Below are 13,880 nucleotides of genomic sequence, written 5' to 3' on the forward strand. Positions count from 1 at the left end.
GCAGTAAAATCGAATTAAAACAGAACGCGTCGAATGCAAAGTAACGGAAAAAGTGCATCAGAGGCAGAGAGAGAGACAGAAATAGAGGGTAAACTGCACAGTGGGAAGAAGACATTAGAACGGCATTCAACTCAGCTGTTTCTCGACTTATCTACTGCTATTTTAGCTGTACCTTTGCTTTTGCTTCTCTAATCCGACTGCTAAGCAGCTGCAGCTTATTTACCTATCGCCTTTTGCTACTACACTTAATGGCGAAAGCTAAAGCCGGATCAAGTGCTTTCCCTGACCTGTTGCGAAGAGACCCTTCTTCTGGGTCTTTACAGGGTAAAAGGGTTTAACACACACACACAACAAACAGCAAACAGTCACTAAAAGTGTCAAATGGGGGGGAGGGAAGGGAAGAGCTTAATAAGGGCATAGAATCGAATCGAAATGAACATTATAAATACAAAGCCATAAAAACAAACGAGCAACAACATTAAAAGCGACAGCCAGCCAAACACAGTGGTGCCAAAAAGTATGTCAACGCAGAGTGTGATCTTTGAAATATGCTCAATATACATATGTATATATGTTAGCTATAAAGCATGATGTGTTAATGGTTTTTACTATATTCTTTTTTAATGATTTTTTCTTTCAAAATATTTTTTATTTCCTATTCAACTTTTCTATAAATATTATAACGAATTTTCCATTGAACTTCTTTCAATGATTTCATAAACTGTTTATAGTTTTTACTTTATTTCTTTTCCATATTAAACTTTCCTTACAACTTTTATCAAACAACTCCCATTGAACTTCTCGTATTTTTAATTATAATCTTTTTGCTATTAATTTTTGCTTCTCTTGTAAAAATATTTCTCATTGAATTTACTAAACTTTTTGTGTGAATTCTATTTGTTCTATTATTCAACTTTTTTTTATAAATTTTATCATATATTTCTTATTGAACTTCCTTCAATGATTCTCACTTTTATAAGCTTTACTTTTTTGCTTTTCGAATTTTATACTTCCCTTGCGATATTCTTTTACATTGACTTTGCTAATTTTAATTTTAAATGTTTTATTTGTTTTATTCTATTTTCTATTTCTTTTCCTTCACATATCTCATGAAACTTGTTTCACTTGCGACATCACTTCTCATTGAAGTAAATATTCTCAATGAACTTTCAGATATTACTGCTGGATATATCGCTTCTTGATTCATCTGCCAGACTTTTGGCCGTTGACTTTGCTCAGTTAATTTCAATTATTGCTGCTTCTCTTCTCATTTATTGATATTGATGCGATGCAGCTCTCTTTCTATCTGTATCTCTCTCTCTCTCTCTCTCTCTTTCTGTTTGCTTTCAAGGCTCTTTTATCACCTTGTACCAGATAATAGCAGCAGAGGGACCTTATCGAACACACAATGGGCTTACAAATGATTGGCAAAACGAAGGACGAAGGAGGGGCGATGAAGCGCAGCAATTGCATTTAGTTTATAGCATGCAATGGCGCAATAATTTCATTGCTCACTGTGTGTGTGTGTGTATGTGTGTGCCAAGGCTTTGAAGGCTGCACATTTAATTTTATAGAGCACTGTTTGCAGCTGCATAAGCCCAAACACATGGCTTCCCCCCCCACCGTGTCCCTGCCCACGCTCCTTGCATGTCGTATATTGAGCTAAAAATAATGTGAACATAAACAGAAATTATTGCGCAGCTAAAAGTAAGAATGTAAGAGAAAACAAGCACAAAAGAAAACTTTAAAATACGAGCAGAGAAGAGGAAAAAGGAAGGAGGAATACATAAAAAAAAAAAGAATAACAAACAACAAAGTAGTCATAATAAAAATAAATAAAGAAGCAGAAAGAAAAAAAAAAACAAAAACTGAGGAATTTATATGAGCAGCAAAGGACATGAAAGAGAAAGAGATAGAGAGAGAGAAAGGAAAGGCAGCAAATCAGGACATGTTTGTGATTTTATGTTTTCTTGAGCTCCACACACACACACACACACACACACAGAGAGAGAGACAGTTGCTAGTTGTGTTTTTATAATTGTTTACGTTGTTGTTGCTGATTGCGTTGCGAGTTGCGAGCAGCCAAAAGTGTAGCCAACAACAACGATTGTGAAAAATGGTCAACGTTAGCGGCATTTAACGGCCACTGGGCTAATGAGAAATTATGGCGCAGTAGGTAAAAACGTAGAGCAAACATACAACACACAGCAAAAGCGTAGCCCATGGCAACAGAGAAGAAAGAGAAGAGCGAAGAGCAGCGCCCACATAAGTATGCTACACTTTTTGGAACAAAGCAAAGCGACGACAACTTCGTCTATGTGTGTGCAGCTGTCTGTGTCTCTGTGTGTGTGTGTGTGTGTGTGTAAAGTAAATACAAATAATCATCAGACAGTTAGTTTGTCTGTCTGTTGCACAGATTTTATTTGTGTGGCAAGCTTGTTGTTGTTGCTGTTGTTGCGACATAATAAAATCAGCAACAGCAGCGACGACGAAAGCGGGTGCGAAATGTTTATTTAAATTGGCCAGCAAAGACACACACACACACACACATGCAAAAAGAAAATGTCAAAACAAGAACAATAATGATGCTGCTGCTGTTGCCTTTGCTCGGTGAATAACGGAAATCCTTTTTGCCAAAAACAACTGCAAAAATATTTATATTAGATATATTGGATTGAATTGGATTGGATTCCCTCGCTTCACTTCCCTATCTATCTCTCTCCATCTCCATCTCTATCTTTATCTACAATTTCCATTTTCTATTTTGCCATTTTCCTGCTTTTTCCCTCTCTGTGTGTGTGTTTTTGATTTAAAATTATCAAGCAAACTGCCGAAATGCGCAGCGAAGCAAAGCGAATGACATTTAAATGTGGCTGGCTGCATGGCAACATGTTTTCGACTTAACTCAACTCAACTCTGCTTTGCAATTTATCGATAGTAAAAGCCACCTAAGTAATCAATATACAAGCATTATTAATGTCAGATAAGCAGCCTCAGAAATTTCATTTAAATCTTTATAAAATAATGCAGGATAATAAAAATTTTTACATCTGTAGCTATACTTTAAAATTTGTCAATAGTAAAACCTAATCGACTAATCGATATACAAACCCAGAATGAAGCCGCAGAAATCATTTTATGATTTTGCTAAATAAATGTTTATCAAGAAATATAATTTATATTTCAATTTGCAGTTCTGCTCTAAGATTTCTAAAATCTATAGTAATCTATAGATATTCTTATATGTCACTAAATTATTGCTCGTCATTTAAATCTATAGTTCTGCTTTCAAATTTATCGATAGTAATTTAAAGTGTCAACTAAATCTGTAACCAAAATCTGTTAAAAATAAAGCAGCAGAAATGAAATTTTATGATTTTGCTAAATAAATGTTTATCAAGAAATATAATTTAGATTTAAATCTGCAGTTCTAATCTAAAATTTCTAAAGTCTATAGTAATTTATAGATGTTCGGGTATTTCACTAAATTATTGCTCGTCATTTAAATCTATCTGCTTTCAAATTTATCGATAGTAATTTAAAGTGTCAATTTAATCTGTAACCAAAATACCAATTTTTCAATTATATTTTATATTTTTGGATAACACTTATTTTGAAATATTATTTATTTGTATTGTATGAAATGCAATTGAATGTAATTTCAACTCTTTAGTCTACAGCTAAATTTTGTTGAAGGGAAGCGAAACTCGAATGATTATAAGAAGCATTCTTGAGGTAGAAATCGATTTGGAAATGTCGTCACATTAATGAGCAGCAACTTGTGCGGTTGCTTAACGTCTAAACAACAAGAACATTTCGTGTGGTTTTCTGTTTCTGAGCTGTGTTGAGACGTCAGCTGCCAGCTGCAAGCGAATTTTGTGGCCAGAGGCTAAAGTGACCCAAACACAAACACAAACACATCAACACAAAAATAAGAGACAAGAAACGAAATAATAGGCAAAAATTCACATTTCAAGCTGAGGCCAAAGAGCAAACGCAATCGGAATCGGAATCAGAATCGAAATCGAAATCGCAGACTGTGTCTCGACTTTTGGGTTCAACACGGATTCTAGGGGTCACATCAAAGTGAAAGATTTAATTAAAAAGTGATAACTTATTTTTGTATTTGGCTGCGCATAAAATTCTATTAACAAAATGTAATCAAGAGAAAGCCCAGAAGAGAAGAGCAGAGAAGAGAAGCACACGGCGACTGACAAATTATGAAAAATTACTCATACGTAAGTAATTTGCATTTGGAGTAAAGCCAAAAGAGATTAAAGAGACCACCGACAACGACGACGACGACGACGACGATGACGACGTCATTGCTCTAGCTGTTGCCGCATAAAAAATTAATTAAATTGCGTTTGGGGGAGGGCGCCCGCAGCAATTGGATATTACGTATACGCGCCGTGCGTCCGATTAACAGCAGATAACTTTATATTTGATCGAATTAAAACTTTAGCGCGCACTTCATATTTTTTTTAAGACGCTTAATTAAAGCGGTTAATGGGAAAAGAACTGATAGAGTTTTAAGTAAATAGGTGAATAATTTTATACTTTTGACTAACTTTTTTTGCCTGTTAACTAGTTATAAATCATATTTAGTAAATAGGTGAATAATATTATACTTTTGACTGACTCTTTTGACTGCAAACTAGTTGTAAATTGTATTTGGCAAATATGTGAATAATATTTTACTTTTCACTAACTCTTTTGCCTTATAAATTATATTTAGTAAGTAGGTGAATAATTTTATACTTTTCACTAACTTTTTTTGCCTGTTAGCTAGTTATAAATTATATTTGGTAAATAGGAGAATAGTTTTATACTTTTGCCTGAAAGCTAGTTACTAGAAATCGAACTTAAAAACGTTTAGAATATATTTAGTTTTCTGTGTACTCACCAGCCGCCTTGTCGTGTGAGAGTGAAGCCAAAACGTGAGTCACGATCCACAGAGACACGAATGCCAACGATGCCCAGACCTTGGGGCGTTATCACCTGACCTCGCATCACCGAAACACGACTGTTTTCAAATCCAGATCCAGATCCAGATCGAAGCAAAAGTTGGTTTGGTTGGGGAAAAGAAAGTGTTGTGTGGTTGGCAAAAGACAAAAAGCGATTTGTTAGTTACGTGTTGCAAATTGATTTCTTATTATTATGATTTTTGCTTTGTATCTTTCTGTAGATTTCTTTTTTTTTGTAATTTAAAACATAAAATCGAAACAAAAGTGTATGAAAAACATCGAGTAGATATATAATAATATTGTAGTATATATATTTATATTGATATATTTAAAAATATTTATATATGGAGAATTTGTTTGGTGGAAGAACATTTCAAACTAATATCGATAAAAGTTAAACAAGTTTTGTTTATCGGTATTTTGTTTTTTTTTTTGTTTTGTTGTTTTCTGTTCATGTTGTTTGTTTGATAATAATGAGAACGCAAAATAAATCGTATGCGAAGAAAACATATTTTAATAAATATTTGATTCTATTTTTGAATGGGAGAAATATGTATGCAAAAAGGTCTGAATAGAGTGAAGAGTGAGAGCGTGAGAGTGAGAGTGAGTGAGAGAGAAATTTCTGTTATGTTATGAATGATGAATGTTTGTCATCCGTCTAACTGAGTGTCTGAATGTGTGTGTGTGTGTGTGTGTGTGTGTGTTTGTACGATGTGTGTTTGCTTTGTTGAGTTTTTAATTTGTTGTGAAAATATTTTTGCTTGGATAATTCAATTATTGAAAACAGCTTGCCAAATAAATCCATTCATTCTTATTTATATTTTCACAATCTCGTGTCTGTGTTTGTATTTGTGTTTGGCTACAAAGTATAAAAAAAGTACGCCAAATGCTTAGCTATTTTTTTTTTTTGTTATATTCATTTCTCACATATTCTTTTCATTTTTCTTCGTTCAAGTGCAAAAAGCGACACGAGGCAGCGATGTGGGGAGAGATTATCGAGAGATAATCGAAATCGAAATCGAAATAGAGAGCCCAAGAAGAGGCCAAATCGATGTGGAATATGTTTACTTATCGAAACAGTTAAACGACAATCTGTTGTTCTCAGGAATTGTTGAGGATATTTTGGGGAAGAGGAAGAAGAATAGAGCTGCTCGCGGCCATTAACTCAACTACAGGGTATTTCAAAGTGTACATAAAGATAATGAAAACTGTGCAGGATTTATTATTATTTATTGCGATTGCTGAGAGCAACGTCAATTTATCGATAATTGTTATCGGTAGAGTTATTGTTATCGTTATCGTTAAGGTTATTGTTGTCGTTATAGGTAGCGTTATCGTTATCGTATAGTCGTTATATCGTTATCGGTATCGTTATGGTTATTGTTATCGATAAAGTTATCGGAAAAGTTGTCAGTGTCATTATCGTTAAGATTATCGGCATCTGTGTCGTTGTCGGTAAATTTATCGTTATCGATATCATTATTGTTATCGTTATCGTTGCGCTCAGCAAACTGCGCATCTCTAAGAGAGAAAAATGTATCGAAAATATGCATGCAGAATATATATCTAAATATTTTCATATGTATGTATGAAGTTAAATGTAGTTATACAACTAAGCGAATTAAGAGAGACAGAGAGAGAGAGAGAGAATTAGAGAGATAATAGGAAAATACTTAAATATTGCAGTTTTGTACGTTTCGTTTGATAATCTATCGATAAACGATTAACGATAAACACACTAAGTTCTTGAATTGCACAAGTAAACGTAAAACGTAAATATTTCACTCTTTAAACGAAACTAATAATGAAAACTTATGAAAATTGTAACGAAAATTAAAGCGTAATTTTCCCTATGGGAAAATGTGATATTTTTTTTTGGACGTGGCGATAACTTTTTGCAGTGGGAATTTTGAAATTGATATTGAGCTTTGTGTTTTTTACATTTTGAGTACACTTATTTGTTTTAACAGATAATTATCGGCCTGCCTGTCAACCCTGGATAAATGTTTTTTTGCTTTATTTTTCGTTTGTGTTTTTTTTTACAAACAAATGACATTTTCACTTTGACCTGAAAACCTAATACCGAACACGCAGCGAGAGGCGAAAACAATGTTATTCATTTTAATGAGGCAGCTGCGCCTGCCAGCAGCTATGGCAACCCTGGCAACCCTGGCAGGCTGACAGGCAACAGAGAGCGAACGTATTGTTAAGGAATTGAGAAGCAAGAAGCGATATCCGGTTTGCAGTTGCCAATTTCGATGAGGATGAGGATGAAAATGGCGAAAAAACACAAAAAAAACAGCAGCAGCGAAATATGTGTAATGGAAAGGGGGCGGCAGGAGGCGTGGCTAGCGCTGCGGCGCGCACACACAAAAACCTTGAAACAAAATGCCGCAGTGTTGCGCGTTCAACTCGAGTTTGAAATGGCGCAATTGTTTGCACTAATTATCGCCGGACGCTTCAATGTGCGCTGAGGGAGGGGGAGGGAGGAGGGAGGGGAGGAAGTAGTTGCAGGCGCAACGTCATCATCAGGTAGCCCATTTAGCGGGGCGAAGGGAGGGAGGAAGGAGAGAGGACGCTTGGCACAGCGAACTTTTTGCCAAAGTTCTCGAAAACATTTTCAACTTTTCAAGTGTTGCAATTTCTCAAGCCTCGCACACACACGCACACACACACACACATGCACACTTCAACTGCTGCTTCGCTGGTGCTTCTCTCTCCCCTCCTCCTCCCATCCTCCCCTCCTCGCCTCCTCCTCTACTGCTGCTATCAACTCATGCTCTCAGCTCTTTACGCTGTGTACATAAACACATAATGTACAATATTTGGGTCAAAGATGCACGCGCTTCCTGCTGCCCCCTTCTCCCCCTCTCTTCCTCTTTTTCTCCTTCTCCTTGCCCACACTCTTTCAGCCTGATTTCCCCTGCACTGACTTCTAATTGCAATTGACCAAATGCCGAGGCAGACGACTGCAGAGGCAGCAGCTTCATCGTTTCATTCGACTTCCGCCTTCAACAGCAGCATCAGCAGCAGCTGCTTATTTGTACAGTCTGTTCACTGCAACTGTATGTGCGTTTGTGTGTGTGTGTGTGTGTGTGTGTGTGTGTGTGTGTGCTTGTGCCTCAGCTCGTTTCATTTTTGCTGCTTCAATTCGATTCATTGAAGCACAATTTTATTTGAAATCAAACCGAAAAGCAAATTGCATGTGTGCCAGCCATCACACACACACACACGCACACCCAAGACATACACACACACATACATACACATGTGTGTGTCTGTGTGTATTCCAATTCATTGAAGTGGTGAGTGCCATTGATTTTTATTTCGCATTTGATTCGTTTCGTTTCGTTTCATTTATTATTTATTTGATTTAGTTTCACTGCAGAGACGACCTGCTTGAGAACCTCTTTGAGCGCTGCTTTCATTTCTTGACCTTTGCCACACACACACACACACACACACACATGATATACAAGTAAATTACTCATACGCCCCGTCATCTTTCTTGTGACAGGCTTTTGAAAGCGCTTTCGAGTTTGCTTTGATTTTAAGAGAGCGCAAAAGAAGGCAAACAAAGGGAGTGGGAATGAAAAGAAAGACAGAGATAGCGAAAGAGAGAGTAAGAAAAAAAAGAGTAAACAAAGACAGCGATAGCGAGAGACACAGAGACAGTGAGATATAAAAAGGAGTTAAGTTAAGATCAATTCAAGCAATTTTTGTGTGTCCTTTCGCTTCACCCTCTCTCAGCTTCCTCCTTCGTTGCTTTTCAATCAACTCTCGAAGCGCACTTAGAATTATGACGTTATTTGGCCGCCACACACAAAAAAAAAAATCGCTGATGCTAATGCAGACGCTGGCAGCAGCTTTGTGCTGTAATCTAGTCTATTGCCATTGGCCTCGTTGCGAACAATGCGAACAGAACAGACGTGAAGTGACGTGAAGTGAAGTGAAGTGAAAGCCAGGCCACAAAATTTCTAATCTCGTGCGAGGTCATTGCAGTCGTCGCCTCTTTTTAGTTCCTTCTGACTGCTGACTTTTTCCCTTCCCTTGTCCTCGATGTTTTTCTCAGTCTGGGTCACACCTCTGCTGACTTCATCCCTTCCCCTGTCATCAACTTTTTCCTCATTTTCGGTCTCATCTCTGCTGAGTCGTCGCCTTCCTTTACACACTTCTGACTGCTGACTTCTTCCCTTCCCCTGTCTTCGACGTTTTCATCAGTCTTGGTTGCACCACTGCTGACTTCTTTCTTTCCCCTGTCATCAACGTTTTCATCAGTCTCGGTCTCACCTCTGCTGACTTCTTCCCTTTCCCTGTTATTGTAGTCGTTGCCTCTATTTTAGTCACCACTGCTGACTTCTTCCTTTCCCCTGTCGTCAACTTTTTCCTCAGTTTCGGTCTCTTCACTGCTGACTTCTTCCCTTCTTCTACTGACTTCTTCCTTTCCCCTGACGTTGCATTCGTCATCTTCTTTTAGTCTCTTCTGACTGCTGACTTCTTCCCTTCTTCTACTGACTTCTTCCTTTCCCCTGACGTTGCATTCGTCGTCTTCCTTTAGTCTCTTCTTCCCTCGACGTTTCCCTCAGTTTCGGTGTTATCACTGCTGACTTCTTCCCTTCTTCTACTGACTTCTTCCTTTCCCCAGACGTTGCATTCGTCACCTTCCTTTAGTCTCTTCTGACTGCTGACTTCTTCCCTTCTCCGGTCATCAACGTTTTCCTCAGCCTCGGTTTCATCACGGAGTTTTGGGTCTAATCGCCGTTTGCAGCGAATGAGCAATAAAGCAGTCAAGATGCTGCTGCCTCTCAGCTCAGATAAGAGGAGGGGGGGAAGGGTCTTTGGCATTGTCGCCACACACACACACGCACACAGAGAGTCTGCCACCTTTTGTGTCAAAAGTGCACTTTCATTATTAGCGCATTGTGTGGCCAAGAGGAGAGAGAGAGAGAGTTGGGAGGCGAAAAAATGCTGCTGGCGCCTCGAAAATATGAGCTCAGCTCGGCGCATAAAGAAAGTGCATTTAATTTCTTTTCTTTGCCAAGTTTGTTGGCCACACAGCGGCTTAGCTTCAAGGGGGAAAGAGGGGGCAATAGAGGGGGGTCGACGTCTGCTTTGCGGCCATTCATAAAGCGCGTTTTCGTCAGCCATTCATTTGAGCCCAAGAGGCAGTTAGAGAGTCGCCCCTCTCTCTCTTCGTCTCTCGTGCTTTCTCTGTTGTCTGGCGTCTGTTGCTGCCACTTTGTGTGTCGCGGTAAGCCAAACGCCTGCAGCAGCAGCAGCAGCAGCAGTTGCAACAACAGCAACAACAACGAGAGGCAACCTCAGACTCAAACTGAAAACTCAAACGCAACGCGGCGCAGCGTCGTCTCATCATAAAAATTGAGCACGACTTAGTTGACTTTTGCACATGCTACAAAAGGGCACCCACACACACACACAAACAGACATACACACACATATACACTCCTTCACACACACAGCAAGCGGGGGCAAAAGTATATAATTTTAATTTGGCTTTATTTTCGCAACGTTGCGATGAGCAGCAGAGAAAGAAGCAGCAGCTGAAAGCGTTTGTCGATCCCCTCTTCCTCTTCCTCTCGCTCTCACTCTCTCTCTCACTCTTCTGCTGCTGCTTAGAAACAAAGGCAAGGCTGCAGGCCATGCGAAAGAGAGGGAAGAGAGAGAGAGAGGGAAGAGAAGCCCGGTATTCCTTTCGCTTTATGTTCATTTAGCCTGAAACAGTTTTTGAAACATTTTTCAGCGGCAGCAAACGCAGTCAAGGCGACAGCCAAGACAGAAGAGTGCAGACTGTAGAGAGAGAGAGCGAGAAAGAGAGGGGAAGATTGTTAGAGAGAGATAGGGGGGGAACTGGTGCGCCACACTTTTCTTTTACGCTTTTGTAACCACGATAAATGTGCTTTATGTAGCGTTAGCTGCGACTCTTTACGGCCTCAGCATTGCACAGCTATAAAGTGGAGAGAGGGAGAGAGAGAGGAGAGTGAAAGAAAGAGATGAGGGAGCGAGAAAGAGAGCGATATATGTGCGCTGCACTTTCGCCAATTTTCACATCTTACTACGAGAGCGAGAAAAAAAGTGAAAAAGTTATGCATAGAAAATATTAAAGAGGCTCCCCACAAAAAAAGCGAGGAAGTCGCACAGTGGTGCAAAACAGCGTGAAAAGGGAAAGAAAATGGGACAGAAAAAGGCGATGAAGTCGCACAGTGGTGCAAAACGGAGTAAAATGGGACAGAAAAAGGAGTACAAGAAAATAAGGTAAAAAGTTGAGCGATTGAAAGCAAATGAAATGGAAACTTTGCTGAAGAATTCGCATTTTATTAAAAATATTGCGAAATATTTTTCTTTTGATTACCTAAATAAAGAAATTGATATCATTATTCATTATTTTGTTGAATTTTGATTCAAAAATGTTGAATGTTCCTCAAGAGTTGTTCACAAAATAGTAAATTATCTTTTCAAACTTTTTATCTGAACTTGAAGTTGTCAAAATTTAGATGAAATATTGTAAATATTATTTCAGAGGAGCCAAAAATGTTTAAAGTATTGAAACCTAAATTGTAAAATTTGAAAATGCAGCTGAAAAAGGAATTTTCAAGTCAAGTACTAAAGGGTGAATTCCAAATAATTGAGTTGCTTTTAAAGTTATAGCTATAGTATAGAAAAAACGCAGTAATTTCTTGAGAATCTTATGCAGAATAGAGTGTAAGGAAATCAGATTTCATTTGAAATTGTATCAATAATCTAGCGTTATGCAACACTGGCAATTCAATTTGATATTTAGCTTCGAAGCAGGAAAGCAAAGACTGCCTTTGATTTCCTTTGATAGAATAAGTGATATCAAAGCATTATTTGAAGCGGTACAGAGACATTTTGCCGCAGGCAATGACTGAGATTGTGAAGCTTCATTGTGAGAAGAATAGCGAAGCACGAAGAGAATAGGAGACAAGAGAGAGAGAGAGAGGGAGAGGGGGAGAGCGAGTGAAAAAAACACATAATAAATAAATAGCTAAAGGTGGGCGAGAGAAAGAGAAGCTCATAGAAAACTTTGAATAGAATTTTTAAGTTTGCCATTTACCAACACACATACACACACACACACAGCGATGCAAGCGCCAAACGTGTCCGATAGGGGGCGCCAGGGAGCTGAGAGTGAAAAACCTTTAGTAGCGTGTAATTTGCACTTTGTAAATTTGCATAAAAGCTGCAGCGACACTGAACGGGGAAGGAGGAGTAGAGGGGGGGCAGCTGTTAGATTGGAAGACTGGCATAAGTCCAAGATAGAGACGATATGTAAATGCCACACACAGTAGAAGAAGAGGAAGAGAAAGAGAGCATGTGTCGTCACTTTAGCCATACCACTAAGTAAGCAGGACAAGTCCTTGGCAAGCAAAGGGGAAGCGGGGCGGGAGGTTGAGGCATGACTGCCTGCATACTTAAAACCAGACATTCATTGCCTGCCACAGCAAAAGTAGGGAGCAAGGCGGAGGTGGAGGTGGAGACAGAGGAGCGTTTGCCTCATGATGTTGCTGCTGCTGCTTGCTCAGATTAAGGCAACATTGCCACCTGGCTAAGCCACCATTTGGCTGTCCAATTTGACGCACACAAAACAAATTGAGCCAAGTGCGGGCAGACAGACAGACAGACAGACAGACGGATGGACAGACAGACGGACAGACAGACAGACAGGGCAGAGTGTGAGGTTAGGGTGAAGCGTATTCGATTGCCAGCTGCCAGCAAAGATGTCATTTTGTTTGCCCATAAGAAGATTACACATGTTATATTGAGTTGCAAGCAAAGTAGGAGGATGCTTTCCCTCTCCTCCTCTCCTCCTCCCTTCCCCTACCCCTTCCCACACCACTCATCGTGCTCATTTGAATGCTCAGCTCGGAATGGCAGATGGACTTAAGCTTTGGCGCAGACACTTCAAATGATCAATTCAAAGATTACAATACCGACTATCTTGAATGCTGTTGCAAAGCAAAGCAAAAAATTTTAAAGTGGGGATTATCACAGAGTGAAAAGAAAGAGAATATCGCAAAAGAAGCAACTTAATTGATAAATCGACTAAAGGAATTTCGAAGAAAAGGAGCACGAACTGAGATTAAAGATCTGCTAGAAAGAATTGCGAAATGGAGAGATCAAAATATAGGAAAGTATTTATTTTCCATTCATAAATATTTTACTACATTTTCAACTCTCTATTACACTTTCGGATTTTATAACCTTATATTCAATTCATTCTGAGGGCATTAAATAGAAACAAATGTTTTAATATGTGTTGAAGCCTGAACATGAAGACGTCACAGTTCACCGAGTTAGCCTAAGACCAAATAAATACTTCACCAGCTAAGATAAGATAAGATTCATGTATCTTAAGCATACTGGATTATAACATGATCAGTGTAACTACTTCGAAATGCAATTGAGGATGTCAACTGTTCATGTGTTGCATCATATAAAGGTGAAAATAGAAAAGGGTTCGCTTAGAGATAAGATAATTTATAAGTTATATAAGACCTAGAATTTCAAGAAATAAACGTCAGTTGAATAACAGAATTCACCCAAGCTTGTTGCTAAGCAAAAAGTTTACAAATTAAGGAATTGCTGGAAGAATCTTGAGTAGAAGATAGAAGAGAAAACATCAGCAATAAATATGCCCAAAAATTCTTTTTCCTATTTCCCATTATGGGAATAATTTTGTAATTTACTTTTCCTATATTAAATTGAGACTTTTTTATAAATATATTTTTAGTACAAATGCTATTCATTATTACTTTCCTTTTTATAAATATATGTAACTACTACTGCTATTCATTATTACTTTCCTTTTTATAAATATATTTAACTACAAATGCTGTTCATTTTAAATACAGCAAAGCATTAAAGAATATAGTA

The 13,880-nt window shown here is 38.3% G+C and overlaps 1 protein-coding gene across 7 annotated transcripts in view; it reads right to left on the bottom strand.

The window, feature by feature from the left end:
- The window catches only part of LOC133849395 (teneurin-a), a 348,228-nt gene that overhangs the window by 25,559 nt on the left and 308,789 nt on the right, over positions 1 to 13,880 (bottom strand). For all 7 annotated transcript variants that reach the window (XM_062285443.1, XM_062285444.1, XM_062285445.1 and 4 more), the window contains one exon: positions 4,907 to 5,026. In XM_062285443.1, coding sequence (XP_062141427.1) covers positions 4,907 to 5,026 — 120 coding nt within the window. The remainder of the gene's footprint in view (positions 1 to 4,906; positions 5,027 to 13,880) is intronic.

This window comes from Drosophila sulfurigaster, chromosome X (genome assembly GCF_023558435.1).
Source record: "Drosophila sulfurigaster albostrigata strain 15112-1811.04 chromosome X, ASM2355843v2, whole genome shotgun sequence".
In the NCBI taxonomy this organism is placed as follows: Eukaryota; Metazoa; Arthropoda; class Insecta; order Diptera; family Drosophilidae; genus Drosophila; species Drosophila sulfurigaster.